This window comes from Cuculus canorus, chromosome 11 (genome assembly GCF_017976375.1).
Source record: "Cuculus canorus isolate bCucCan1 chromosome 11, bCucCan1.pri, whole genome shotgun sequence".
Classification (NCBI taxonomy): Eukaryota; Metazoa; Chordata; class Aves; order Cuculiformes; family Cuculidae; genus Cuculus; species Cuculus canorus.
Window position 1 is genome coordinate 6904395 of NC_071411.1, and position 24463 is coordinate 6928857.

At 42.9% G+C, this 24463-nt stretch overlaps 1 protein-coding gene across 4 annotated transcripts in view; it reads left to right on the forward strand.

The window, feature by feature from the left end:
- Nucleotides 1-2337: 2337 nt before the first annotated feature.
- CHCHD6 (coiled-coil-helix-coiled-coil-helix domain containing 6) overlaps nt 2338-24463 on the forward strand; it is a 112593-nt gene continuing 90467 nt past the window's right edge. For 3 of the 4 annotated variants that reach the window (XM_054076986.1, XM_054076987.1, XM_054076988.1), the window contains exons 1-4: nt 2371-2475; nt 4560-4692; nt 5878-5947; nt 7459-7603. In XM_054076986.1, the coding sequence (XP_053932961.1) occupies nt 2386-2475; nt 4560-4692; nt 5878-5947; nt 7459-7603 (438 nt within the window). In that variant the 5' untranslated portion in view covers nt 2371-2385. Of the gene's footprint in view, nt 2476-4559; nt 4693-5877; nt 5948-7458; nt 7604-24463 lie in introns of all 4 variants that reach the window. The other variant, XM_054076985.1, reaches the window with a different exon arrangement.

Below are 24463 nucleotides of genomic sequence, written 5' to 3' on the forward strand. Positions count from 1 at the left end.
AGTAGGATACCAGATGACTGTGCAGAGGGTGGTCTCCAGGTCTAAATAACTATAAGTAAAGCTGTTGACTACTCTTTGTAAACTAGCTCTTGCTGTTCCTGGTCATGTCGAATATCAGGGGTCTTTGCTATAGGATATCTTCCTGTGTTGCTTGGGAACAGGCTTATGTGGAAGTTGGAATTGACCCTCGCTTATTTCTTGTTCTCACCTTTGAAATGAACTCTGTGTCAGGACCAATTTTCTGGCTGCAGGGGGGGACGCTATAGCTGCTGAGTAACAGCTATGCATGTTGGCAGTAATCAGGTTCTCTTTGGTGGGGGTCTACAGGCTGAGCTTTTTCTCTCCCTTGAGCTTGGGTCATCATGCAGTAAAACCTCAGAGCTCCTTCCAGGTGCTCTGCGGAAAAGTCTGGAGATTGCCCTTGGAAATACTAGCACTGGAGTGAACTTTGATGGCATATCCTCTGTGTAGGTGGAGAGGTGTTTTAAGTTGCTGTACAGCTCCTCCACCATTATCGTGGCTGCTTCCACATCAGTGTCCCACAGGTTATGGGCTCTGAGTGTCCTCAGGCCCTTGGAGATCACAGGAAGGCACAGCTGTAGGTGTGAAAGGCGGTTTTGTTTGTCTTTGCCCGCTTTCCCTCCTGCATCTTTGCAGATGATGCCTGGCACCTGGCTGGAGTTACAACTGGAAAAGGCTTAAGGAAGATGACAAGAATAATCAAAGTAATGAGAAGACTTCTGGAGAAGTAATTATATGGTTGAGAACACGCCTTGCAAGCCTGGAAAGGCAGTAGTGCAGGTTGGTGAAACCCTTAATGTCGGCCAGAGTCCCAGCTGAGGCAAAGCTGGGGTTGCCACATCAGCTGCAGCAGTTAAAACAGTTAAAACTGCTCAAATGCACTACTAAGAAGTAGAGAAGAAGCGTGTTGATACCGAGGCTTTGTTAACTGTTAAGTCACAAATGAGTGAAATTATATAAGTCATCACATGGCCTGTATTTCTGGGAATGCAGACAGTTTGGAAAAGATCCTTCAAGGCTGCTGTTTCTTGGCCCAGCCCCTTGTGCATTACAAATCTTCTTTCTCTTGGTTTAAGCTGGAGATCGGCCGTGCCTGGTGACGGGGACCGTGTCTGCGATGGACTGATGGATGCTGGACCCACGCTTGCGCCTGTCATAGCAGGTAATGGACAGTTGGTGGGTCTTGCTTGAACAGCGTGGCTGAAAGGAGGAGAGAGGTGAATTCTGCCCACAGGGCACCTGCTGTAAATTCGTCTAGAAGCTGTGGACTGTAATTTTGGTTTTAATCCCTAGGGAAGAGGTGGGGATGGTGATCTCCCTCAAGGACTATGGAGAAATAGTGTTTGTGAAGCCAGGCAAGGGATTCCTGGTGCTTTGAGGGGGTGGTCTTGCTTGACTGTGTGGAGAGATGATTTGTCTTCATGCTTCTGAGGGGGAATTGCCTTGGACATCCGTGGGGACTTGTCAGTGCATGAATTCTCCCTGTCAGAAAACGTCTGGGTAGTTCCTCTCTCCTGGAGGCAAGAGATAAGCTTTGTGCCTTCCTGGCTTATTTTCTGTGAGGCAATGTACGTTTTTGCTTTTCTTTCTTCCATAATTTTGACCCAGAAAGTAGACCCCCCCCTCAGTAGATAGGTGCTGGAGCATATCCAGAGAAGGGCAATAAAGTTGCTGAAGAGTCTGGAGAGCAAGTCTTATGCTGAGCACCTGAGGGAACTGGGGTTGTTCAGCCTGTAGAAAAGAAGGCTGGAGGGAGACCTCATCACTGTCTACAACTGCCTGAAAGGAGGTTGTAGCGAGGTGGGTGCTGGGCTCTTCTCCCAAGTGACAGAGATGGGACAAGAGGGAATGGCCTAAAGTTGCACTGGGAAGGTTCAGATTGGACATAAGGAAAAATTTCTTCATCAGAAGGGTTATTTGGCACTGGAACCGGCTGCCCAGGGAGGTGTTTGAGTTGCCATCCCTGGTGGATGAAGTGTTTAGGGATACGGTTTAGCAGTGGACGGGTACGGTTGGGCTTGATGATCTCAAAGGTCTTTTCCAACCGAGCGAGTCTATGATGCAGATCATTGATGAAGACGTTGAACAGGACCCAGCGCTGAGCCCTGGGTACGGGAAGGGTTAAGGATGCTCCCGCGGGGCTGGGTACCGCAGTCCGCGCAGCCGCCGCCGCCTACAACTCCCAGCGTGCACCGCGGCTACCGCAGTCCGCGCACCCATCTTGGACTACAACTCCCAGCCTGCATCGCGCAGCCCCGCTAGCGCCGAGCAGCGCTATTGGCTGCCCCGGCGCCGCCCGCCAATGGGGCGCGGTGACGCTCCCGGAAGGGGTAGGGCGGTGTGCCCAGCTGCAGCCCCGCCGGCATGGGGGGCAGCGAGAGCAGCCCCGGCGGCAGGAAGGTGTCCTTCGGGCTGGATGAGCGGGAGCAAGTGCGGGTGCTGCAGGGCATCAGGGTGAGGCGGGGAGGCTGCGGGGACCGGCCGAGGAGGGAGGGACACGGTGCCGGCTGGGAGAGGAGAGGAGAAGGGGGAGAGGAGAGGAGAAGGGGGAGAGGAGAGGAGAAGGAGGAGAGGAGAGGAGAAGGAGGAGAGGAGAGGAGAGGAGAAGGGGGAGAGGGGGAGAGGAGAGGAGAAGGGAATGGGGGAAAGGGGGAGAGGAGGAGAGGAGAGAAGAAGAGAGTGGAGAGGAGAAGAAGAGAGAGGAGAGAGGAGAAGAGTAAAGAAGAAGAAAGGAGGGGAGAGCTGGAAGGCAGTGCTGGAGGAGTTGGGGGTGGAGAGGCGACAGGCTGAGCTGGGGACACGCCAGCCCTTTTCATCCCATCCCAAACTCCCTCTCCTCGTGCTGCCCTGCCGGGTCTAGAGGCAATGCCCGGCTCCGGGGGAGACACCGGGAGCCCTGGCCAGGTGCTGCCTGGGCTCGTAGGGAGATAAGGGCTCGTGGGGATTAGGGGGGTTTCTGGGAGAGGCTGTGGGAAGCTGCTGCTTGAACATTGATCCGACGTTTAGGTGCACGTGTGATGGAAACAAACCCTGGGGAGTGGTGGTGCTTATACTAAGGAGCATTTTTTTTCCCCATCAAAATTTCTTTCCCATTTTTTTCCCAGTTATTTAAGTTCCATTTCTTGCTACCATCATTTTCATTGCTGTTGTTTCTTCATACTTGTATCTCTTTTACCCCAAGTTTAGTCTAAAATCAGCTTGCAGAATGAGTTTTGCTGTGGTTACTTATTTTTTTTCATTCCATTTTTTACAAATCATTCAACAAAAGTGAACTGAGATTATGCCAATCTCACTTTTAAAGTGTTTGATAGAGGGAAAGTTATTCTGGTCTGATTTCTCTCTACAGGATATAGGTGAGGGCCCTTGAGGGCTCGCACTCGCCTGGCAATTTTCCGATGCTTTACTTGGTTAGCTGTTCCATCAGGTTGATGCTGGTGGAACAGAAGTAGGTTTGTTGTTAGTGATCTGTTTGACCTCCAGGCGCTCAAGGTGAAGATGCCCTGTGTAACTCATGAAGGCTCATTAGGTTAAGTGAGCTGTGGTCTTCATAGGTCTTTCTGTTTGACTCTCTGAAGTAAAGCTCTTTTCTTTTTTCTTTGGTTTGTTTGTATTTGTGAGATGAAGTTGTCGTTCCCCATTCTCAGTACCTAAGAATTTTTGCTTTCTGCAGCTGTGCATGTAAAAGTAGTTCCACTGAGCCTGCTTTTAACCAAGTCTGGCTTTTTACGAGTTTGTGTTTTTAAAGAACAGTTCCCATAAACAGGAGTTTGGTGTGATAACAATGTACAATAAGATGTTAAAAATGCTGTTAAATTGGCTAGCAGTGGCGCAGCTGAAAAGTCATCTTCTACTGTGAAGAGCGTAGGTGGGGAAACAACCTGATTTTGTCTTGTTTTGGAGCTGGAGCAGTCAGCACAGAACCTCTGCCCTTGAGAAGAGGAAGGAGTCAATCTTAGCAGTGCTGTGAGAAGCCCCTTGGTCTAAATTGTCTGAAAACTTCAAGTTAAACTTTCTTTCTTTTTCACGGGTTCCCAAGTACGGGAGTGAGAATGAAGTGGAGGTTGCAAAACTGCAGCCTTATGTGACTGGGAGGGTTGTTCTCTGCCGTATGATTTGTAGTGCTTTGGCTGTGCTGCGCTGGATTGGCCAGCATGGGGAAAGAGGATGGATGAACTTACAGTCTGCTTAGTTCCTTTCCTTCCACTTCTGATAAATATGTCCCTACTCAGGGCACTGGCTTATTTAGCAGCGCTCTCCACCTTCGTTAGGATTTGTGGAAGATTTATTCTCATTGTCCTGTAAATCCTTTAGGGTCAGTAGGTTGGAGTATTTATCCCTTACTGATAAGAGTATGTTTTCTTAAATGTGAAGACAACATACAGTTGTTGACCACTTGGATTTGAAGGACTATGGCATTGAAATGAGAAAGCTGGCAATACTTTTGCACTAGCCCGAAAGCTAACAAAGGGGGAGCTTTTATCCCCAAATACATCAAGAGGTTACTTGGTTAATTTCTTTCCCATCTATGTATGTTGCAGCTCACTGAAGATGTAGTGAACCGAATGAAAGAATCTCTTCAAAGTAAAAGGCACCACCAGAGACCACCTCTTTCTTCCAATGGCACAGCTCCGTCTTCATCAGCTGCAGAAGGGGAACCCAAGCCTCCTACAGGTACTGTCAGTGCCTCTCAGGCCTACTGACTGTTTTGGTAGCGCAGCCACTGGGTATTATGTCATATGTCTGTGTCTTTTCAAGGTGACCTTGCTGTGAGAGGAGCTCTTTGATCACCCTGTAGCACTTTGTGTGTAGATATCAGCATAATTGAATGCCTTGGATGGTCCTGTGACATCCTCTTTATGTTTCTGAAGGGTAGCCATGTCACTTGGCAGCTGGAAGAGTTGGAATACAGAGGTACTAGTTCTGTCGCTGTGTGACCTTAAGTAAGAAATTGTTTTTCTAGAGCCTTTCCTTCTCCATGTTTGGAATAATACCCTTCCCAGATACTTTAGTGAACTTGAATGGCTTTATGAATGTTTCTAAGATTTCAAATGAACGTGCAGTATGCAAGGCAGAAAGTTTTTATTGTATCTTTCATTCCTGGCAAGCTGCCTTGTCTCCTGTCTGTGCACAGGGAGTCTATTGTGGATGGGGGCAATACTGCTTTTTCTTCTTTGGAAATAAGCTCGTAGGGAAGAGTAAACCAACTAAGCGTAGTTTGCCAGGTGGATGATGAGAACTTGGTCTCTGAACTTATCTTTCTTTACAGGTCAGAAGACTATTTGTTTTTCTCTTGGTTCTCAATTTATACTTTGATATGTGTTATCAGTGTGGATTTAAGGCAACCAAATAGACATAGATTTAGGGAACCACATCTTTGCTTTTAAATATTTGTTTTCTGTTAGCCTACATCTTTCCTGAAAGTGGATTCAGACTTACGGATGGCCTAAACTTTATCAAATAATTCCATCTCCACTTGTGCGATCCCTTGTAATTACCAGAAAAAAACAGGATAGGACATGAATGTGAAGACTTAATGAAACTACAGGAAGGAAATGGAAAATAGGACTAAAACCATGCTTATATTTCAATATAAACCAGAGGTTTGATGTGTTAACATCCTTACCTAGAAGTTTCTGTAGTGTGCCTTGTTCAGTGAAGACAATGCTGTCATTATCTTTGTTTCGTGAATTCAAAATCCATCCATTGAATTTAAATTTTCTTGAGACTTTTCTAGGTGTATTGCTTTTTTCTCTTGATGCGTTAACATGGACATATGAAATACTCCTCAAATAACTTATGATGTGATGGACTGTGTTTCGTATTATAGTTGTCATAGGTTTCTGTTCTTTTTTCTAGGGATCCAGCCACCCACAGCAAGTGACTCTAGTCAGAAGTCTTCCCCTGCAGAGCAGGAACTGTACAGGAGGTGAGGTGAAGTTCTTGAAAAAGGTGATGGTTTAGCTTCTTTTGGTCTGTGAATATATGTAGGTTTTGCTTCAGCCCGAGTGCAATGACAGTATATTTTAATGCCTGAGAACCCCCTTTGAAGCTTTGTTCAGTTAAGGGCTGTAAACATTTTTGTTTTGTTTAGGGAAATCTGTCCCTTATCCAAAAAGAGCAGTCAGGGGAGCTGTGAGCAATTGGAGCGGTGTTCTGAGAAATGGGAGGACCAATGAAAAGAGTTGGTAACTACAGAAAACTTTCGTGATGTGCATTGCAAGACTGATAGAGCATAACCTGGAGTACAGTTGCCTTTACTGGGACAAGAGAAGGAGTCTTTGTCTGCATCCCAAATACCTGATCTGGGAAAGGATAGTTAGGGGCAGAAATACAGTGGAAAGATAAGCAGAGAAGTCAAGAAAAGGAGAAGCAGCTTGTGTGCATGTGGCTCCGTTGTGGAACCAGAACCAGACCTGGATGGGCTGGAATGCACTCTGAGAAAGTTTGTGGTTGACACCAAATTGAGGGAGTGGTCAGTGTGCCGCGGAGGGCAATGTTGCTGCTTGGTGAGACCTTGGGAAGCTGGAGGCATGAAAGAAGAGAGACTGAGGGAACTGCATTGGCTTAGCTGGGAGAAGAGGGGAGATCTAGCTGTTCAGCTTCCTGAAATAGTAAAACAGAGACAGTACCAGACTGTTTTCAGAGGTACATGTCGCGGCAAGGAAATTCTGCCTGGGTATTAATGGGAGGGAGGGTGGCAGAAAACCCAGTCAGTGGATGGGTTGCACAGGAAAGGATATAGAATCACCACCAGTGGAGATCATCAGAGTTCGACTGGGAAAGGCCCTGTGAGTGACTGAATCTAACCTTGAAGTTAGTTCTGTTTTGAAAGGAGGCTGGCATAGATGACCTTCAGAGGTCTCATCTAACCTAATTTATTTTGTGATTCACTTCATGTTCATCTCTCTTTGCTTGCATGTGGGATTTCCAAGGCTTGAATTGGACAAAATTTCCTTTGTGGCAGTCTGAGATTCAGGTCCCCGGGCTGTGACAAGGCTACTTCTGTCAGTGCTGTTGTTGCATGCATTTTATGTGATTTTCTTTCCCTTGTGGAGCTGCGTTGTCAGATAGGCTAACTCCTTTTGTCGTTGTACAACCTCTGTTCCTTCCCAAAGCTGTATCTATTTATCTGGCACACAATTTTCTATTCTCACTGTTTTCAGATGATAATTAAGTACTTAATAGAGCTAAATATAACTGACATATAAGCTCATATTGTGCTAAGTCAACTGTTGTTGCCGGAGCTGCAGGTAATATTTAAAGTTTGTTGGACTTTTGAATTCCTGCTGGTAGTGGAAGGGCTCTGAGCAGACTTTGTGTCAAAGAGATCATGGATTTGTGTTTTGGTTGTAGGCAGAGGTTGTCTGTGCTAATCTGTGACATTGCTGCTGGAATTCTGCTGATCGCATTCTCCCTGCCTTTGGTGTGCTCATGCAGGTATGAGAGAGAGCAGGCATTGGTCCAAGAGGAGCTGCTCCGGCTGGCCAAAAGAGAAAGGGAAGCAGCCAGCGAGGCCTTGAATACTGCCCTTCATCGGGAAAGGAACAATGCTAATGAAGAGAGGCAGAGAGCGGCCCAGTTGGTAAGTAACAAAACTCCAGTATGTTTCCATACCGGACAGGCTCAAAGGCCCTTGCTTGAGGGGAATTAATTAAATGTCATTTGTGTGACAAGCTTAGAAACTTTAATTTAGGCTGAAGCGCTCATTACCTCCTAACTCATCACTTACGTTTGGCTTACAGTGTAGTTGCAAGCCATCATGGGGTGATGCTAAGGCAAACCTTGTAGGGAAAGGCATAAGCAGTGTCTGTGCTGGGGGCAGCTTTACCTGTGCGGGTCAGTGTGGTGCGTGTGTGTATGGAGTTGTTGTCTGTGGTAGAGGGAGCCCTTTTGAACTACCGAATGTATGAAATGAATGTTCCAATGTATACAGGATCAGATTCTGCTGACCTGATCCATCCTGAATCTTTGCTCTTGTATTTCTTGAGTATAATCGTGTAAATAATAGCTAAATGAATAAACAGTAATAATGATTTCTTTTATTTGAGTCTTATACGATGCTGGTAATAGAAGAACAGTTACAAAATTATTAAGTTTTTTAGCGCTTCGAAGAAGGCTTAATTTTGGTTTTTAGGAACTAGGAAGCGTAAACTCCTTTTGTATGTGCCAGTGACTCCCAAAGAATCTGTCTTGCCCAGTAGGCAGACTTACTTTTATGGCCTTGTTACTGCCGCAGCCTTTACTGTAGCCAGGCATTCCAGCGTTGCTGAGATAACCAATTAGGTTATTGTCTTACCAGCACTGAGAGGTGCAGTGATAAAGGCAGAAGCATAGTTGGGTGAGACTGAGTAGAGCAAAAGGCTTATGACAACTTCAGTCTACTGTAGTGATATTGATGCTTAATACTCACGTGACAGGATGTTATACTGTATTCTTTTAAATCCTGACAATGCTATGGCAATGGTATACGACCTGTAAACATGCAGGACCTTACTGGAACTGCCACTTTTTCCTGCCCTGCAGTGATTTGAGGTGTTGGAGTGTGACAGCAGGGTGGGACTGTTCTTGCCACAGTGAGCTTGAACTTCATTTGGACTCTGTTGAAACCTTATTGAGAGAACTGGACTAAGGGTAATTCTCCTTGCCTGATATGTACTGGAAGGATTGTTTAGGGAGAGGACAGGCTTGTGTAATGACTGTTTTTATTGTGTTTTTTCCATCCTACTGATCTGTTCCATGAGTTTGATTTAACTGAAGAGTCCTTCTATGAGCTTGTTTTTCTATATGTTGAACACCAACAGGCATGGCTTAGCCACGTGACTTGGCTGTGGAATATTTTGAGGTTAAAATATGATGGCGTGTTTTGGGGGATCTGATTAAGTAACATTTATATAAGAATGACCGCTGATTCAGACAGAACATCCTTATAGCTACAGCCCATCTGTAGCAGTGATCCATAGCAGCTGCTTACGGAGAGCATAAAAACAGAGCCTGTACATAGCAGTATTTGCCACCTGTGTAACCTCACAACTCCTGCCATTCTGGGGCATAGAGGCTTCTTTGACAAGAGGTATTTTCATCTTGGTGATTAAGTCCTTGATGAAATTCGTTCATGAATCTATTGATTTGTGCTTTTGGACTCATTTGTGCTTTTTGACTTGATAACCTTTACATGTGGTTGGGTCTCTGAGACCCAATGGATGAGCTTCTGAATGGCTGCTGTGTTGTGGGAAATTTCCTCTTGGCATATTCTACCCTAACCACAAAAAGTTGCACGATTGCTACATTGCGATGTTTGAGGCAGGTGACTGCTGCTCTTCTGCATAGGATATCTGAGTCAGCAGAAACAGGATTAGCTCCCTTTCCACTAGAAAGGGAATATTCTCGTTATGAACGCAATTAGCAGACTTCTGTAAAGAGGTGGGGGAAGAAGCTAGGGATTTATTGTCCAATTTGAGGATGTGGCCTGGCTCAGAACTAGGGCCCTGCCCTCCTGCAGGAAGGTGCAGCATAATCCTGGAGAAATGTGATTTGTGGAGTCGGGCAATATTTGTGAAGTGTAAAGAGGGCACCTCTAAAATGAGTTGGGACCTGACCTCTAACATACAAAAGCTGTTCTGTTATATGCAATGTCACAGGTCTGGATATTGCATACTTGATGCTCTGCAAAAGTCTGATGAGCCTCTCCTTGTGTAGCCCATAAAAGATAAACAGTGTCTGTGGTGTGTTAGTCCAGAACATCACACAAGAGCGAGAAACAGTTACGTTTCATTGCTCTTTAACCATCTTTTGATCAGTCATAAATTTAAGATCCTTTAAAATGTAATAGTGCAACCTGTCCTTGCAAAGATGAGGTCAAAGCTGCTGCCTGCCAGCATCTAGGTGTCTTCATAAGCAGCATCTGGTTTTGCCAGCCTTTTAAATTAAGATCCCTATCAGACTTAGGTGAAATAAACTATAGTTTCCTTGTGGGCATGGTTACCTTATTGTACTGTCTCAATTTGACTCAAATCGTATTTGCCCTTTGTCTTCTAGTATTTTTTCTTCACTTACTTGCAACAGGGCTTGAGTATTTCTATCTCACTCTTCTGCTTTTTAGCCCTAGCATATGAGGCAAATAATGGGTGGTGAGCTGCTCTTTCATCTCTTCTGTGTCAGTCTGCTCTGCCGGCTAGAAGATCGTGGAACTCTAGGTACCTGCTGGTAGTCCAGGTGCAAATAGACTGGAAATTAACTGCTTAAATTTAGAGGGTAACAGCTTTCAGGGTTTTTGTTGTCACAACTAGTGAGGAAGCCAGAGAAAACTGGGGCAATTTCCATGAAAGAAATAACAAATAAATAATTTGCTTCTAGCAGCACTTAATTTAGTAAAAATTGAAAATCATGCTGTGTATAATTAAAGGCTTGCTGTGTTTAGTTTTTTAAATATTTGCAGTAAGATTTTGAGCTGCCCTGTGCCCTTAACATTTTGATAATTTCATGATTATTGGCTTTCTCTTGTACAGTTGTCTTCTGTAGAGCTGCAGTATTCTCCCTTAACCTTACTACTTGTAGGCGATAAATCCAAATATGATAGCTGTATTTGGAAATGATATCGCTTTGGTTGTGCTGAACGTTGCTTGTCGTTTGATCTGTTCTTTACCATTTTCATTCACTGGCTTTTATTATTGGCAGTATCGCTGTGAAGCGCTTCAGTCTTGTTATACAGAGCACATTGCTGAAGAGATGGTGGGCTACAACTAACTGTTGATAAGGAGCTTGCTGTCAGCTTCTGGGGCCGCTTCATCGTACGTAGGGTAGGGTGCAGATTAAAACCGATTGTTGTTTGGGTGTTCTGTTGGTTTTTTTTCCCCTTGAAGTGGTGCACTGGTTACAAGAGGGATTTAGAGTTAAGTACCTGGGCCCTTTTTTTTCCCATGCCTTTGAACAAGGTACTTAGCTCCTAGATACCTTAGATTTTGAGTAAAACTCAAAGTTTTAGTTTTAAGAAGCTAAACAGATCTGTAAGTAGAAACACTGCTACATTCACTTGCCTCTTCGAGTGGATATGGCTTTTGATTAACCATGTGGGACAGGCTCAAATGGAAGTAGTCTGCTGAGCTGCTGCAGAAGAACTCTCAGCAGTTTGTATTAGAGAGAAAATGTTGTGTTTGTTTGTACAGCACTGCAGGATCTGGTGCTGACTGGACTCTCTGAATAATTTATGGATACTTACATATGCTGTGGGTACTTAAATACGAGGATTATATGTGCAGTGCTTCACGCAGGGCCTAGGGTGTTTAACTAATGCTTGTAGCATGCCTTAAGTCTCATGAAATATCCAAGCATTAGCACAGCTATCTTTAAATCCTTTTTATTTCTAGCATGAGGAACTTCCAAAGTTGTCACAGTTAAGTTATTTAATTGCTTCACTGTGTTGTGAATAGTCTCACCTTTCCCCTAGACCAGGAATCTTTCCTTTTTCATCTCCAATTAATCAAAACCTCTTCTCAACTTCTCAGTTCTTTTAGCTTTCTTTTCTTTTGTGGGTAAGAAGGAGAAAAAACTTTGATAGCAAAGCTGCTCTTTTTTCTCCTTTCTGCTTTTGTAATCTCTCGAGGCTGTGTAGCATATGCATCATGAGCCTCCGGGAGCTGCTGACTCCCTGCCTGATGGTTTTCCCTGAAACCTTTGTAAGAAATCGATGTGGAATGGGGATGGAGAAAAGCAGAAGCTGGGGGGGGGGGAAATAAACGCGATTAAGCGAAGACATCTCATTACTACTCTAGAAAGGGAGGATTATAACTTATAAAATAGGAGGATCTCATTTAGGGACCATGTGCGCCTGTGTTATCAGGACAGAGGGAGAGCAAATAGAATAAATGAAATTAATACTTTGAAAAGAAGCATTACCCGGATTTCAGAATTGAACTAATATGATTTGTGCAAAGCCCTGAAGTTCTTATCTCCCCATTTAATACCTCTAGGATAATGGCTTTGTCAGAGTTATTGACCAAAAGTCGTCGCTTCCTTCCCACTTTGAAAGAATGAATTCAGAAATGGGGTGATGGTAGGACAAACTTTGCACCATGATTAGCTTTTTCAGACAAGACTAATGGACATTGTTTGCCATGTGAGAACAGATTGGACGCAGGACTCCTGAATTGCTGCAAAGTGTTTCTCCAGGTGTCAGTGATGAATGGCTTACTGTTCCCAGTGTTGCTGGTCATGCCCTGCTCCCTGGCTTGCTAGACGGCCACCTTCGCTTTCTGATGGCTCCAGCATTGCACTGTTGTGGTTAGTGTGGCTTGGAATATAAGCATGGGAGGAAATACAAGGATTTAGGGTTTGCCTCTGGTTGCTACAGTAGCCGATTATAGTTGGTCAGAGGCTGTCAGATTCTTTCAGATGATTTCTTGCCCAGAAATAATCTGTTTGCTTTCCAGAGCCTCTCATCTTCTTTTGTCAATTCAGGAGAGAATGGCTGAAGGAAGAATGCATGACTGGGAATGCCTTTGAACAGGGCAGTGGGTTTTGATATTTGTCTTGTCTTGTGAGTGTGGGATTCTGAACTCTTGGGCTTTGCCTGTGGCATACGTTGGACGCTTCCACCCTTGGTTTAGTGTATATCAGTTTGGTTACACTTCAACTGGTATGTTTTCTTCTCCATTTCAAAGAATGTGGAGGGAAAATTGTTTAAAATTGCTGTAAGCAGCATAAACAGCCCATTTGTAGATTGATACAATGGAGGAGAATTTTGTTGGTGGTAGGGAACTGATCAGGTGGAGTAGTGGCCTTGGCCCTTTTTGGCCCTGTAGGGATGGAGGAATGATCCAATTGGCCTGCTCATGGAAAGTTTTCTTTAGGTTTCTGGTGACTGAAACTTCAAGTCAATCGCGTACTCTTTTTTTGCTGTGAATTGCCCACTATTGTTGAGCAGTACCAGCTGTAGATGCAGCTGAGCTGGTACTGAAGATGGTTTTGGAAATGGTACTCAACATAACTTAGTTTAGTTAAGGCTTTAATTTACTTTATGATAAGCTGGGGATCAGCTTCATCCTGGCTGATTAACCACAGGTAAGCATCTCTAGATTAGGCTGGGTTTTTCTTGCGTGTAATCTTATATCATTGTGACGAGCTGGAGTGACTGGCTGAGGTCCAGCATTAGCACAGCGTTTGTTGAAACTATAGCAGTGTGGGCCCATCAGTGAAGCTGGATTGCTGTTTTTGAGGTCAGACCTCTATTGTCAAAACTTTTTAGGTTTTCTCCCTATTTATTTGAGTTGATGTAATGAAAGGTATTGTCCTGTGAGCTTTGTGTTACGGCTTGGATACTGCTCACAGAGCCAGTTTTGTTGGCCGGATGTGCTCTGCAGCTAAAATGTAGCACACTGAGCTAAAACCCTTCTCTTTCTGAAGTTGCAAGCCTCTGTGTAGGAAATAGACTGGCTCTGGGAGAACACTTTGCTAATGTAAATCTTGGGTTTTAGTGTTTAGTGGTTCTTTAATTTCCCTAAATGTTTCTTGATTGAAGGTTGGTTTTTTTTTGTGGGTGAAACAGAAAACATTTATTTAAATCAAAGTACGGAGGCTTGTTTTAAATAATAGTGCAAAATGAAGAAAAAGCCCGTTCTGTTATTTTTCTCCAACTTTGATTTTCATCACTGTTGCCATGATTAGCAACGAGTATCTACATGAATTTATTTAAGGAATTGCCACCTTTTGCTTCAGCTTAGTTTTATGTTTTCTTTAGAAAATGACTAGTTACTAGAAATGAATTCCTACACGTGGTGTAGGTACCACCAGCTGTGGGAACAGTATCTCCTGATGGGCATTCCCTGGGGTCTGGCTGTTTGCAGAGCCTTCACATACTGTGTCTCAAACATGTGGGTACGTACCTGTAGCTCATGTAACCCAGCTTTGCCCAGGTGAGCAGGAGTGGCATCTTTGCCTAGAATTTGCCGTACAGTTGTTGATTGCTTTTACTAATCAGATAAAACTGCTTTTTAAATGTTTTGATACAAATGGAAAGATGAGTTTTTTGGTTTAAGCATTAATGATTTATTACAGAATGTTTCAAGCTATTGATAGGGGGATTTAAATCGCTAGGCTGAGTAGCTTCCAACCTTGTTCCTTTCTATCCCTGTCATTCTTGCTGTCCGAGCTAAGAGATACTTTTCTGGAGTTGCCATTGAAGAAAAAAGTATTTGTGTGTGGAATCTTTAAAGCTAATGGTCTGTTATTCTGTAGTCTTTGGCCGGAACATCCCTCCATTTCCCCTGCAGTTGGGTTCCTCTTTGGCTGCTGCCTTCTACTGTAGAAGTGGGTGCATTTCTGCAGTGGAAGAATGCTTTTTATCAAACCTTTTAAAAGATCCTTATAGAAAGTAATCTTGCAGTATTAAATGGTGGACTTTGGAAATTTTTACATTGAATTTAATCTTGACACGGTGAGGATCTATGTCTTCTACCTCCAGCAAGCTAATAGCTTCTAGGCTCTGGAGCATCAGTGCAGTCTAAATTTAACTAAAGGAACTTTGGGGAATGTGTGTCACAATGAACCCAGAAAGCCAAACCAAAACCAAACCAATAAAATACCTCCTCTTCCTCAATCTTCCCTTCAGGAAATCAAAGGTGTTATCTGTGTAAGGGTAAGATGCTGCGTGTGTACTCCTTATTTTCCCTGCTACTGCTGCTATGATTTGTCAGACACTTAACGGCATCTTTTTTTAACAATTTCCAATTTCTGCAGCTACTCTTTTATCTCCTGACTCTGAAGGTTAATTTATGTTTGGAGAGTTTTTGCAGATTTCAGCAGCTGATGGTTGTTTGAGCTTCTCATTTTTGTAGTCTCTTGGGCTGAGGGACCTTATCGCAAGGTTGGCCTCTTCTTAAATCCTACAGCTGGAACAAATTAAAGTTGTCTGTGGTGCTGCCTACTTCCCAGGTCTTGCATTCTATTCTCCTGTATCCATATTTCCATATTTTTTTTTTTGTCTACCACGTTCATGTACTCCACAGGAACTTCTTCCAGGTTAATGTTTTCTGATTCAGGGTTACTGTAAAGCCATTCCATCATTTAACATGCAAAAAGGTAAGATTAGCTTTCATTTTCTCCTATCTATAACTGAAAAACAGTCAATTCATAAGGAAATCTGAGAGTAATATATTGATATTTTTCCATAAATGGTCCAGCAAAGCTAGTACTGCATCTTTTTTTTTTTCCTGCTGCCAAACTACTGTGGAGTAGTAGAATTCTGTTCTAATTTTGCAGCTAATTTTGGAGGCATAAGCAACAGAGATTTGGTAATGCATCAGGGTGTTTCAATAAGGGTGTTCCTTTCTTATAAGGCAGTATTAGTCAAATGTGATATGAGACTGTCATAGGTTTATAAGAATGTAGTTCCCACTAGCCTGGTTAAACTTTATTTTTGGATTATGATTTTGCTTGTCTGTGTTTTTTAGTATTTGGGCTATTACGTATATCTAACTTAGTATTTGGTGATAGCTTTCCAATATTCATTGTAGTCTAGCTAAAAATGGCAGTGTTTGAATCTTGAATCAGTGATCCTTGATTGCTGAAAAATTTTCTTGATGTTTCTGACAGGGAATTGATACTTTAAAAGAGAGCAAGATTATAAATGTAAAGGGCTAACGTAACAGCTAGGAAATAAGTTTGCACTGAATGAAACACTTTGATTGCTCTTGCACTCTCAAGATGATGGGGGTATGAGGTAGGTGACCTGCTACTGCTTGTCCTTTGTCATATTCCCTTAAATGCCATGAAAACTAGCTTTGGTCCTTCTGCCGCCTTTTCTTGGAGCCTTAACGAGTACGTCTTGATGTGATCCTCTTTGACAGCAAAGGGGTGGTAAGGAAGGTTCCCGAGACGGGCAGAGTATTCTGTACTGGGCAGTGGTGTGAGACAAACGATGCAGGGTTCTTTCTGGGTCTCAGTAAGAAAGGCTGACAAGTGGCTTAGTAAAATAGCTGTTGTAATAAGATAGAATAGGAAGAGAACTAGAGATAGCAAAAGTCTTGCTTCCCCTCAGGTGCTGGGAGCCCAGATTTCATGCAGCATTGGACAGACCCTGGATGGATTTTCCCATGCCATGCTGTACAGATGGAGAGGTTCTTTGTCCTTTGCCATTTGAGCAATTATAGTCTTACAAGAAAACAACTCTGTTCAAACAGGATGTTCATATGAGAACATCTCACTGCTCCTTTAGATAAAGGCAAGATCCCACAGGGGCCTGTACCGAGAGGCAGTTACCATGCTGATGAACCTGTCAGCACAAGGCAGGCCTGAAGGCCATGCTGTCTGTGCACCACATACAGGTTAACCCTTCTGCAGATCACCAGCTCAGTGCACAGTGGTCTCCCAGTCAGGATCACTGCATTCCACCCCTTCATCTGCATACAGTTTACCGTTTTCAAAGACGGGTAAGTTACAGCCTGTATTAGCAAGCTGTTCAGCTAATAGAACGTTTTCCTGAGAGGGTGGAATGTTATCAGTAGGCCAACACCCAACAATGCACGGCACAGATCGGTGTGGGGTTTTCTAGCGGGTTCCCATAGAGCAGCTGCTCCTGGTAACTTGGGTAACAAATACCAGGCCCAACAGAGCAGAAGAGTCCTGTTCAAGAGCACGTGCCCTCAAATACAGTGTATTCCACAAGTCTCCCAACACAAATAACTTTGTTTGATCATACTGGAACATGAAGCTGAGTGTACTTGGTATGATAGGAGAAATGAAAACAAGCACTGATGCTATTTCTTTATTTCTTACCTTAAACAAAAGTTAAGGTAGCTGATAAGAGTAAATTTCAGAGAGGCTTTTCCCAATTGTTTATACCCTCTGCTACAGTTGGGTATCCTCAAACCGCTTCTATTTGCTCATGAGGCTTAGTTTCATTCTTATTTGCTTTTCTCTCCCTCACTCTTTTTCCCTCTGTCTTTTTACTTCCCCAAAACCGCAGGACAGTTTGCTCCTGCTGCCTCTCCTTGTTGGTGGTGTTATCAGGCATGTGTGTAGCGGGTGAGATTGCAAACGCCACTGTTCTCCAGGATTCTAAGCATCAGACAATGTTTTACACGGCGCCCCATTCTCTAGCTGGCTGGTTGGACATGATGTTGGTACCTTATCTTCATGCTGACACACACTGGACATTAATAGAAATACATTGCTGAGGCACATGTGTGGAATTTCAAGCAGCCTTTCTAGCTGTGCTTTAGATAGTCTATTGTGTGCTTAACCTCTTGGAAGAGGTTTTGATGAGAAAGGCATAATGTTAACTCTTGGGCAGCTGGGTGGGCTCAGAGTTCCTTATTACTGTCAGCATAATATCTTGCTAATTGCATGCTGCTTATGTATTTTGGAGTTTCAGCAGTTTTAAACCTATCTTTCCATGAGAAATGTTCCTCCTGCCTAATGCAGATTTTTAGGGAAGAAATAGTCATGGTATTGCACGTAGGGAGGAGGTAGGAAATACATGCCACGGAGGGAAGCGAGCTGCCAGCACCCCTGTTTAGCTTTATCTAAAGTCTGTCCCTGTATTATTTTTTTGGCTCTATGATTGCTTTACATCAACTAAAAAAATGATCTGGATGCAACTGCTGCTATTTGCCAGGAATTCCTTCTGCTTTTGGAGCACATCAGAATTTTTATTGTTTCCTTTGTACTATATATGTATACTTTCTCAGCTTGTTTATGACCATCTGCAATTATCTATATTATTTATGAGTACTGAGTAAAACGTGATGGAAATTAGCTTTCTTAAAGAGACTGCTAAAGGAGAGGAAATGAGCTGATGACTGTGTCTTTGATTTTTAGGCAATGAAAATAGAAAACCTGCATGCATATGAGGGAGGGAAGGAATTAAAGAGTTATCTGGCTTTCTTTTTCTTGTCTGCATGTTACATTGGGAGTTTAGAGTGTTTTTAGCCCTGGAGACTTTGTGATAATGGGCAAACTTGAAGTTTGATGCAGTAGGAGTCAAGAGTAAAAATTGATCAAATAGACAGATAGAGCAGGGCTATATATAATTACTGTCCAAAAGAAAAAAGCTCCATAGTTTAATACTTACTTGAATAGTACATTAGACTAAGGATGCATTTGTTAAATAACCAGTGCTCTTCCAATTAGGACTGAGAGCTTGCCACGTATATTCACTGGATCTTCAGGCTAATGCTTTTGCCATGGAAAAAGTGGTTGTCTAGCAGATGACTTCAGGTCTCTTTTTTTCTAAGCACATAGGCTTGTATCTTTTCTTTCTCCTTTCCTTTCTCTCAAGCCTCTGAGTAGAATAGATTTGTTCTCAGTATTCGTTTTGCTGTAGCTGTAATTGGCACTGCTGAGCTGGAGCTGTGACTCCCCTCTGTAGCTTCCAAACTTTCAATACAGAAATGGTTCCTTACCAAATCTGTTCTCTTCCCAGCTAAGGACATGAGCAATTCATCATTTCAGTATTTTCACATGGTATACTCTCCTAGTTTAACAGCTAAATGTACAAAAAGGGGGATTGGGAGTAAGGATATGTTTAAAAAACAAACAAACACCACCCCAAAAGCCCACCACAAAACAAAGCAGCACCCCAAAAAAAACCCAAACCAAGAAAAAAAAAGGTGAAACAAGAACAACAAAAACTTACGTCGCGGCAAATGAACTTGCATGTTTCTTAAATCCTTTTCCCTATTTTTTCAGGGTAAAAGAATTTTGTTTCAAGTACAAAACTTTTAAAAAGCGTGAGTGTTTCAAACTGCACAGCAAGCTAAAATTTTAAAGAAAATGAATGTCAGTCCAGCCTATAGTTTTCTGTTACTTTAAAATGTTCCCATCCCCCTAGCTAGGGTGCCTTTTCCTGTTCAAGGGTCAGCATTTTGCAGTGTAATTTTTCTGAGATTTGTGCTACTGAGGGTTATCATAGAGCTCTACTGAAAGAAAGCCTGCTTGCCTGTGATTTCCTGTTAGATGGTGACCTGCAACAAGAGGTGGTTCTCTGGTGAAGTAATAAGTTGACACTCTTCCTTTACTGGTGACAAAGATGGGATGCGTCTATACCTTTTCCCATCTGATAACTGTTCAGATGCCACCTTTTAGGTCACTTTGCCCAGATCATAATGAAGGTCTAAATGCAGTCTTGAAATTGTTGCCAGTCACTTGCATTTTCTTTTCTTTAGAACAGTTTAGAAGTAGTTCATTGAATTTTATGTATCTGGGGTAAAAAGTAAGAGTTTTCATTGAAATAATAGATGGAGTATCAGTTTGTACCCAAATGATGTAAGGACCATTAGCTGTGCTCCTGCACCAATAATGTCATTTTTACCATAGCAGGCTTATTTTCTAAGGTTAATAAGGAATGTGTTAAGGCACCTGGAGGGAAAAGGGCTCTAATGATCTTAGCTGCCATTCTCCTCTGTGTATATGGGACTAGTGTGGTCAATAAATCCTTCGCTGCCTCAGGTCTTGGATGTGAGGGCTACTCCCTTAGGCAGTTGAAGGGTTACCATGGGTGTTCTTCAGATGGGATTGGAGCAGCTAAACAGAAGAGATTTCCTCCAGCATAGTCTTACTAACATGAATTTTAACCGCTCTTAATTTCACTGCTTTGCTGTCAGGTGTATTGCTGGGCAGGTACTGGTAGCTGACAGATTTTTCTGACTACATGCGCATGCAAGCATAGGCACACAAGTTTAGAAGTTACATCTGCTTTCCGCAAAAGAAATATCTCTTATTGGGCATTCTTAAAGTGCAGTAAAAATCTATATCTTTATAAGAATGAATAATAATATTCCATGTAACTGGACTAATTTCATTCTGTTGCTCACTGGCCGGCAGATGTTGCTGTTGAGCTTCGTTAGGCTTTGCCATACAGTTGAGCAAGTCATTTGCCTATTTTAAGACCGATGATGCAGGCTGATTTGGAACTAAGTTTCCTGCTTGATAATTCATGTTATCTACTGGTAAGTCAATTTATTGTCCAGAGACTTAAGGTGCAGCTTGTGTATGTCTGTGTGCAAATAAATAAATAAATTGTGTTAGAATCTCTATTTTTAACCTGTGCATTATTTTTTTTTCACTTCGTTAACTACTCTGAGTTCTTATGACACTTTCTGCTTTCACTAGCGAAGAAGTTTTGATTTGCTTATTTTTAAAAAATTATTTAGAGGTTTGTTGGCTTTTCAAGTGAGCCTTTAAAATGTGATGGTCCAAATAGAGTCTAATAAACAATCCATGAACAGCATATCCTTTGAATTAGGCTCTGGGAAAATCTATTACCTGTCTCATGTGCAGCATCCGGGAGACGAATGATGTATCTTATTTGGAGTCAAAACGACTGCTCAGCCCAGTGGCTCCTCTGTGTATTAATCTTGCAGACTCTGTATGGTTTTACTCAGCCCTTTAAGATGTGATTCTAGCTGTAGTACCCTTATTTTGGAACCGAAGATGTTTAATGTGCATCTCTTGCATGCTAGTGATGATGCCGTCGTGGAGTTCATACTTTTTTTCCTGTTGTGTGGAGATCTCCTTAAAAACAGCAGCGAGTTTTTTCCTGAGGGTGGCAGTGAAGGGACACCCATGAAGACTCCTTTCCAGGAGTGAACTGGGAACTGCTGAGCCCTCAAATCGCTTGCATACCAATGAAATGTCTCAAGTTTTTTGCTTATTTGTTTTCATTCTGACTCCACCTTCTCCAGGAGTTACAATATTTTTCAGGATGAGTTTACGTTTTTGAAGTTCATTGTTTTCAATAGAAATACATCATTTGGAGTTGAGACCACTATGTACTGATGTAGTTTACAGACTGGAGGTGTATATTGAATCAGCTTGCTTCTATCTTTCTTTTTCTCACCATGTGTTCTAGGGCTCGCTTTCATGCTGAAATGCATGGATCTCAGAGCTTGAGAAGTTGAGAAGATGTGGTACGTTCTCAGCCACCTCATATTTCTCTTCAGTCTTCAGCTCCCTAGTTTTTTCTGGTAGTACTTCAAGGAGGGATGATTGCTGCTGAGGGCAAGTTGGGTTTTGGAAGTGGTGGGAGGAAAGTGGCAGATGCTCTTCTAATGACGTCTCATGCTCTATCAAAACTGATGCCGCTGCCTCCGTTCCTCAGATCCTCTTTAGAATTCACTGTTTTGACCTACATTCTAGCCTTCTAATTAGATACTACCTACAAATCCTGGTCTGTGAAAACTGGCTATAGTCCCTGTGTCCCTTTGCCTTTGACTATCCTCAGTCAGACTACGTAGACTGTAAGAAGGCCTGTACTGAAAAACCAGTGAAGTTTCTTTCAGCAGAAGTTTTAAGTGTAAATGCAATATCTCTGGTCAATCTTCACCGATACTCTTAAATTTGAGTGATTTGGAGTTTGAAACGTAGAGGTGATCTAGCTGGCCTTTGACAAAACGAATAATAGCTTTGAGGGCAGAATCTTCCCTTGAGGGAGAAGTTGGTGGTTGGTTGGAATCCCTGCAGATTTTTAGGGAGGAGATTTGTATCTTTTCATCTGTTTTCAAGAAGGAGAAACAAGAGTTATAAAAACCACTTAAAGGTTCAGTTAAGATTTATTCTGGCTGCATAACTGCCTCTCATAATAACTTTAATATGCATCATCCTGAAACTCCTAATTGGCCCTGGTGTTGGCAGGGCTTTCAAACCCAGCAGAATCTCCAATGTTCAGCAGCTTTTAGGAAGGAACATAGCCAGAGAAGCACGAAAGATGAAATGGCTGCCTTATAAATTCTGACTGACCTTGAGAGTCTTTGTTTTAACAAGCAGGAGGACGCTGTTGAGAGCCAGCTAGACGAGAGCAGTGGTGGGAGTGTGTGTAGGTGCACAATTGTGGAGGCAAAAGGAGAAGACTGGCAAGACCTTGTGGCTTTGGTGGGAGGAGGTGGCTTCATTGAGGGCCATGTACCTGCTTACCCTGTTGTTTCTGTTGTTGCTGGGGGTCTTGTCTATACTGACAGTGATCAAAAATGGGGTTTATTTGTAGGGGTGGGCTATGGAAAATCTGTTCCGTGAGAGCTGGTGTCTTTATTTAGGAAGCGATCCCATTCAGTTGCTCTTCTCTGCTTAGTGACTGACTGGTCCTTGTGTGGGTTTTCATCAGATGGATCAGAGCCTGAATGACCAGGAGACTGAAATTCTCCGTAGCTTCTCTTCTGCTCCCCCTTTGCCTGAGTGGGAGGTAGAAGGAAGCCTGCCAGGCCGTTGCAGTGTTGTATCATTTTTGTGCATGACAGAGGATTGTCATTCTTGCTCTCTTGGGCTGTCAGTTGGGCACCTTTGCAGACCTTAAATTCCCTTTAAAACAAAACATTTGGCTTAGTTTATTTCATTCCATTAAGTAATTTCACTGCTAATGCATAATTATCTACAGCAGTGACACTCGTCTATGCTTTAATTATCGCAAAGCTGCACAATTCCCCCTCCCCCCTGCCTGGAAGTTGTCACTTGTGCAGGGTGGTTTTGCAGAGATAAGTGTGTAATACACGGCAGTGCTTTGGGTCTCACAATACTCAGGCAGTTGCTGATTGCTAAATGAAGGCAGAAGAAGAGGCAGGGATTTTGGTCTCCATCTTCTATTAGTGGCTCTTATCCATGTGAAGTGAGATGTTGGGAAGCAAAAAGCTTATCAAAACTTCATAATACAGACTTGAAGATAAAGATGTGAGCAAGTGCTGATTTGAGGCATTAAGCTTACAGGTGTTAGGAGAATTTGGAATCGCAATATTTATTTTTCTTCTGAAGAAATTTGAGAAATGAAGCATCCATGATCCTGGGCAGCAGCCCAGGAACCCTGATTGTGTTTAAGAAAGAGTCTTTGTATTTATCTTCCCCTTCCCCCCTCCCCTCCCTTCTGTTCTTCACCCCTGTAGCTTTGTTTGCAGATCTTTTTTTGCTAAACACCCTCTCCAAGTGCAGAAGAGCCCAGTAAAAGTCTTTGATCCAGCCAGTCATTATGAGGAAATGCAGCTGAGTTACTGGTATTTACTCCTAGGCTGGGAGACATTACACTCTCAAGTGAAATACCTGCTATTTCTTAACACTCTTGTCTGTTAAGTAGTGATTTTGCTGGTGGAGGACAAGGTCAATCTTTTCCAAACAGCGGGCAAATGGGCAATATGATACTTGTGTCCTTGGAGGGTAAAGATCTGTTTGGGAGAAATATATTCTTTAACAGATTACTAAAACCTTGCAAAAACTGAATGAAGAAAAAGCTGGAGGGGGCTCATAATTGCACTTTTCTCAGCTTTGTGAAACTAAACAAGTGCGTTGTAGACACATCATTTAACTTGCAATGATGCACTGAGGTTTGTGGTTTAAGAACACCTGGAGCATCTGTCAAAAAGATAGCAAATCTTGAGAGGAGCTTGATAGAAATGAGGACAGTATGGAGAAGTAAAGCCTGTTTATTATTTTACAATAGATGGAAATGAGGCCATTTATTGGTGTTTCCTGCTGGCAGAGACATTCTGCCAGCTACCTTTGTTTGGAACTCTGACCAAGATGTGCAATACTTAATTGTGTTCCAGCTTCCATCCTTACTTAATGCTTAGAATTGAAATTACTCTCTTTCATGTACAAAAGCATTGAATTCTTTTCCTGTATTGTTATCATGAAGGCAATTTCTGGTTGCTGACTGGCGGGAATGAGGAGGGGAGGGCTGTACAGCTTGTGTTACCGCACGAGTCCTCCCTTAGTCCCTACGTATCTGCTGCACTTGGCTAGGAGCAGTGGCACCTGTTTGAGCAGGATTTCTTTGGCGTAGAAGTACGTTCTGTATTTTCTTTGGCTCAAAGATATGGTCTTAAGTGTGTCACTTGAAGACCTCATAGCTTGCTGAGCTCTAAATCTTTCCATCAATCTCATGCTTATTTTCTTTGGTATTCATCACCATAGTGTTGTATTTACTTTCCAGATAAGAAGACTGGCATAACGTGGTGGCCGGTTTGATGGCTTTCTTTCTCTAAGGAAAGGATGTTATATTAAGAATTGTGCTTCCTACAGGAGATTATATACTCGCCCCACAGTAATTTAGTCTCAGAATCTTCTTTCTGGGAACCTGAGTACCACTGACAAATTTCCAACTGTCTCTTCTCCAAATACCTTTCGCATCTGGCTGTGGATGCTCTCTGGAGCTGTACTCTCACCTTTTAAAATATACTTTCCAAGTAGAAATGGGATGAAATGTCACTCTTAAAAAACGTAAATAGTTCATGCAAAGTTACGAAGGAAAATGGGGAGACAAGGATAACTCCAGAATGGAGGTGATGAAGCACTGCCTCAATTCTCTTGGTTGATATAAGTGAGATACCACATGGAGAGAACATTCCTTATCCACATGGTGAGGGAGATTAAGCATCATGGGGGAGCTGCTGGGGGAATGAGTGGGTGAATGATCCTCACATGTGGGAGAAAAAACATTAGCAAAACCCATAGCATACTCTGTGAAGCCTGA